General features: G+C 26.6%; 1 protein-coding gene and 1 pseudogene across 1 annotated transcript; one reads left to right on the plus strand and one right to left on the minus strand.

Annotated features, from left to right (window-relative positions):
- Window positions 1–991: 991 nt before the first annotated feature.
- On the plus strand, window positions 992–2,480 carry LOC126553685 (uncharacterized). Its single transcript, XM_050208821.1, has 5 exons — window positions 992–1,198; window positions 1,287–1,492; window positions 1,750–1,845; window positions 1,919–2,041; window positions 2,156–2,480. Exons 1-5 carry the CDS (start codon window positions 992–994, stop codon window positions 2,376–2,378), a joined length of 855 nt encoding a protein of 284 aa, XP_050064778.1. The 3' UTR covers window positions 2,379–2,480.
- A 536-nt stretch (window positions 2,481–3,016) lies between these two features.
- On the minus strand, window positions 3,017–5,442 carry LOC126553686 (putative nuclease HARBI1; annotated as a pseudogene).
- Window positions 5,443–6,000: the final 558 nt, after the last annotated feature.

The following is a 6,000-nucleotide window of genomic DNA, read 5'->3' on the forward strand; positions in this document are numbered from 1 at the left end:
TACTTAACATTTTTTGGAAGTATTAAAAATAATTAAAAAACAAAGTCAGATGGATTTAAACAATCTTTCATAATATAATAATGTTAATAACAACAATAATAAATACATACCAATGTTTTGAAGAAGCAAGACAACTCTGAAATCTCATTGAACATAATACTACATATGTATAAAACTTTGTATACAATACTCTAATATTACCGGAGATATTACTTAAATAGGTTTTTTTAATAATGTAAAAGCACTAAAAGCATAAGTATAATAACTACTGGTTACTTTTGTCACTGTACATTTTTTATTGTATGGTTAAGGAAGTACTTAATGTCTAATCCACGAATAATAATACTGTATTGATAATCTTAATTTGTGGTCTAATCTTATTAAATATTATCAGTTTTTAGCTAAAAAAATTACATATTGGAAAATCATAAAAAAATGCTAAAAATAGCTTAAATAGTAACTCATATGCATATCATAGTGCATATCATAAATTATCAGGGGGTCTATTCTCGAAAAGATCGAATAAACGTATACGTAATTACTCGTATACGAGCAATTCGTAACCTTTGCTCGTCTACGTTCATTATCTCGTATTCTTGAACAGCATACGAGTAATCTAAACGACCAATTCGTATACGAATAAATCGAACGTACAAATCATTAAAAGTGTAGTTGGTAACTCTGTAAAATGTCAATCTTATCAAAGTTTTGGCGGGTTTTTGAAATATTTTGTACGTTATCACAGCCGACCGGCGTAGTTATGGCACAGCATTTTAGAATAAATGTGGTAAATGGTAATGATAATAGCTATAATTATGAATTATTGGCTAAATATTTTTTATCTTTGATAATTATTAATGATTACTGATTGACGATTACTAAGCAGTAAAACTTTAACTCATCGTAAATTGTTCCTTGTTTTACTATTATTTTTTTATTACATTTTTTGGTTTTACTGTACTATTTGATTGTTTTACTCGTTTTTTCTACAATGGATACGAAAAAATACAGAAAGCCGAATACTACAGATAAACAAAAAAAATTACTAGTAGACTTCATGGTATTACATCCAGAACTGGTGTCTGGGAAAAATACCTCGAAGTCTACAGTAAAACAGAGACAAAAGCTGTGGGAAAGAATTTCAGAAGTTTTAAACTCTGAAGTTGGTCCAAATAAATCTTGGAGTGAGTGGAGAAAGGTATGTATAATAATATATTGTAATTGTATTATATAGTTGTGTAATGATTTTTAATAGTTTTATTATTTTTTTTTTTTTGCTTACTCAGACATGGTGTGATTTAAAAACAAATGTTAAGAGTAAGGCAGGGTGTAACAGAAAGGAAAGGAATAAAACTGGTGGTGGAGAAGTAGATTTAGAAGTGTTTAGTGAGTTTGAAAATAAGATATTGGAACTGATCGGTCCGACAATAGTTGAAGGACATAGTTCAGTGCAAGAAAGCACTGCTGATATTTCGTTTTTTGTACCACATTTGTAAGTTTATTATGTAGGCTAATAATGTATTAATGTAGTTGCTAATGTTACGTTAAATACTAATCTTGTGTATTATAGTAAATTGTAATTTAGTTAGATTCTTGTTGAGACAAAATGCTAAATTTCCATAGGTGTTTTAAAAGAACAAACAATATTAAATTATTTGGTAACAAATAACATTTATTTAATTATTAGATTAAATTGTATATTATTAATTAATTTTAATATTAACTATTCAATTTTATAATGTACAAAAGATCAACACAAAGCTTAAATGAGTCAAATGTAGAATTGGTCAATGATATGCCTGCTATGATAAATGATGTCTCAGATGATAATATGTGGAATGATGGGTTTGTTATATTTAAAAATATATAAATGTATGTCGTATAAGTGTAATTTTTAAAATTATTTCTTTAATCTCAGTTGCTTGACTCAAGGACTTGAAGATCTTTTATCTAGTGTAGAAGAAATAAATAAAGTGGTTGATGATAATTGTGCTAATGACCCTATAACAAATGGCCCAACCGTATCACAACCATCAATTAGGTTTGTATAGTTCTAATATTTGGAATAAAATGTTCTTACATACTTACTTAAAAATGTATATTAAATATTAAACGTGTACATATTTTCTAATTAATTAAATTAATTTGTTCATAGAAATGTATATAGTGGTAAAAAAAAATCAAAAATGAACAACTTGCAGAATACTGTTGCTGCCACAAAATCATTTGCTGCTATAAGTCAAAAAAAAACAAAAATTAAGGCCAATTATTATGAAAAAAAATTAATATTGCTGGAAAGAATTGCTGCAGCTGAGGAAAAAAAAGCTGAAGCTTTAACGAGTATTGCTCAAAGTCTGGAAAGTAGATATAAAATTTAACTGCTTGTTAAGCGCTTATTTAAAATTGTTTATTTGTTTTCTTCTTCTCTTCTTTGCTTAACTTTTATGCTTTATATGTTTTTTTTTATTAAAATCTTCTTACCTTCTCTTTTTGGTTTTTATCTAATGTTAATTATTATTGGGTGCTTGAGTATAAAAATATTGAGTTTATATGTTTTTAGGGTTGGTATGCTTTGAATGTCTAAATTGTATGCTTGAAAAGAATATTTAAGATAATTTAATGATGATTTTAACTATTTTTGAATTAACAGTTCAAATTATATATTAATATATGTTAAATACAGTGTTGGGTAATACAAATAATAATATACCTACTATATATTATTAGTCATTATGGACTGATTTTAAAATTCATTTTTAAAAAAGTAACTTAATTTATAATGCCTTATTTTTTGTCTTTTGAATGTAAAAGTAACATAATTTTAATAGTTTTCTAAAGTAATTTACCCAACACTGGTTAAATGTTAATAATATATTAATAAATTATATTTTATAATACTAATAATAACATAATATGTATAAAAACAAATAATTAGAATACCAAACACAAATTTGAAGAAACATTGTTTATTACTAACTAAGGGGAAAGGGGCTTACTTGTTTTTAACAGTATTAGACACTGCATGCTTGTTATAAAATGTATTAATACATAATATAACAAAAAATAATGACATTTTTAATAGATTTTTATTAATGTTAGATTTTATTTTAATGTCTTGTAAAATATGAACGTATGACCAGTTGTTGCATACGACGACCAATTGTTAAATGTTGACCTACTTCAGGGTCAGGATTAATTTGTGCATCATACATTCCAAAATCGACATTTGCAGGATCATCAGGTTCATTTATTGGAACAGGTATGTTTTCATTAATGCACATGTTATGGAGAATGGTACAAGCTATAATAATTTTTGATGCTCTCTCTGGGTGGTAGTGCAAAACTCTATGCTTCAGTAAACATCTAATTATAATTTAATAAAATAAATGTTTGAATTATTTATATATTATTTATTTAGCCTAAAGAGAATATGTACCTAAAGCGCATTTTCAGAATACCATTACATCTTTCAATTGTAGACCTTGTACTTGTATGCCAATTATTATAACCAGCATCAGGAGAATCTGGCACTGGGTCACTTAGTGGCGTTAAAAGCCAAGATCTTAGTGGATATCCTGAATCACCTACAGAAGATATTTTACTGAATATATAAAATGTATCTTATACCAATTACAGAGAAGATTGATAATTTATACCTAAGAGAAAATATGATGAATGACCATTACTATGTAAATTTTCCATATACGTTGATACACAACTTTGACGCCATATATAGGAGTCATGAGTACTACCAGGAAAATTTGCATTTACGTTTAAAATTCTAGCATCTGAATCACAAACCTTGAATTGTATAATTTAATGAAATGTTAAAGTAATAGTATATAGTATTCAAGAAAGTATTAACTACCAGGTAAGTATTAGGTAAGTAGTAGGTAAGTATTACACTTACACGTCAATTAATAAATTTAGTTAATAAAAAATAGTGTTTTGTGTAATTATTTCAGTTACAACATACAAATAATAATTTTATGAATTTCCCATGTATATAAAAAGTTATTTTTGAATGTACAAAAATAAAGGTATCTGTTTTATTTTAATAAGATTCAAGCTTTTCATAACTTATATTTATTGTTATTTGTTTATGATTTAAACTAAATTTATTACTGTATTAATTATAAGGTTACTTTAGTGCCTATTTTTATTACTTACTAGTTGAGTGTTTATACTGTGATATCCTTTCCTGTTCACGTAAATATGTTCCGGATATAGTCCATTAGAATTAGGTGGAAAAATTGCTATATGGGTGCAATCTATGCAACCTATAACTCCCGGTACACCAGTTTTTTCGTAAAATCTAAATATTATTATTAAACAGTTATACATTTTTAGTATAACTGTATAGGTAATTGATATTCAGTTATTATGGATATAGGACATAAGGTGTGTCGTATGAGTGAAGACCGATATTATATTAGGTACCCATATTTAAGTATTAAATCATTTAAATTGATTTTTTTTTTGTGATTATTTAATTACAGTTATAGCCTATATAGGTATTAAAATAATAAAGTATTTATGTAGACCCCCCCCCATGCCAGTACCTAATGCCTTAAATCTTGATATTTAAATAATTTAGGTATAATATTCACCCTCTCCTGATAGTATTAAGTTTTTCAAAACTATCTGGGAAATGGATATAACGCTTGACAACATCAGATATATTCATTGCATCAGTGACCTCAGCTATGCATCGACTCACAGAAGCTTGGCTTAAGCCTGAAGACCTGTTATCTCCTATATCAAGTTGATAAGATCCACTTGCAAAAATCGCAATGCTGTCAAAACCTATTAATAATTTAAAATTGTACATCAAATTGATTGACAATTTTTATTAGGTACTATACCTACACCTACTTTAAACGTAGAAAAATTACTTATTAAATTATACCTTTCTTTCTATTGAAATTGACGATTTTCTTGTTGGTTCAGACATATAAGGCGTTAATACTTCAATGAGTTCACCAGCCAACCCTTTACTTAGGCGGAATTTTTTAATAAACTGTTTATCAGATAGTTCTAAAATTAAATAAGAGCAATAATAATTAACAATTAAATAAAGGCTGTGTTTGGGGTCCCAAACAACCGTAGTTACAATGCTGATATTATTTAAATTCTTAACTTTTCCCGGGAAATAACGTCAAAAATCTAGCCGCTAAAATATTATATTTATTTTACTGCCGTAATATATATATAATTTATTTAATGAATATAGTCAATAGGTACCATATTCAATATGAAATAAATTTTAAATATTCTTTAAAATTAATTATAATTTTTGTAAAAAGGACATAATATATTGAACGAACCTTCAAAAACATTTTGAGCTTGGTAAAATCGACGAGGATGATTATTTACTGCGTCTAACTCTACAAATTCTAATTGCTGTAACATTAACATTTGTTCAAATTCTTGAAAAGCCATCGTTTAAATTGGGGGTTTACACTACAAGTAGGTAAATAAATAACGAATAAATAATTGAATTGAAAAAAATGATTCAAATTTAAACTTTTAAACTTTTAATTAACGTTTATTGTTTGGTAGGTGTAAATACGTTTTGATTAAAACAATAAAATCAGATAAATAATGATAATAAAACGTACGAACACTCTATTCGTATGGTGGATAAGTAACCGTAAGAGAACTACGAATAATTACGTATACGTATGTACGATAAAAATTCAAGAATACGGTTTTTTAATATACTACGTAAAAATGGTGGTTTACGTACGCTTTGGTCGTTCACTTTTCTTACGTTACATTCGAGAATAGACCCCCAGGAGTTTTTTATTATAACCATTTATCACCATAGATTAAAAAAAAACAAAGATAACACATTACAATTATAATTTATAACAAAAATATATTAAATCAATGTTTTAGTATACATTTGTCATATGGTCTTTTGATTTTTTTCATAGAAAAAATACGGTATATGTCCGGGTAGGTAGGAATAACAATTTAATATATTTTAAGGTTCAA

The sequence above is a fragment of the Aphis gossypii genome, unplaced genomic scaffold (assembly GCF_020184175.1).
Source record: "Aphis gossypii isolate Hap1 unplaced genomic scaffold, ASM2018417v2 Contig00302, whole genome shotgun sequence".
NCBI lineage: Eukaryota > Metazoa > Arthropoda > Insecta > Hemiptera > Aphididae > Aphis > Aphis gossypii.

Bases quoted from the DNA above. Each gene is read 5' to 3' on its own strand.
- LOC126553685 (XM_050208821.1), top strand. From the start codon at position 992: ATGGATACGAAAAAATACAGAAAGCCGAATACTACAGATAAACAAAAA. The intron at 1,493-1,749 runs GTAAGTTTATTA...AATGTACAAAAG, and splicing joins TCGTTTTTTGTACCACATTT to ATCAACACAAAGCTTAAATG. The intron at 2,042-2,155 runs GTTTGTATAGTT...ATTTGTTCATAG, and splicing joins GTATCACAACCATCAATTAG to AAATGTATATAGTGGTAAAA.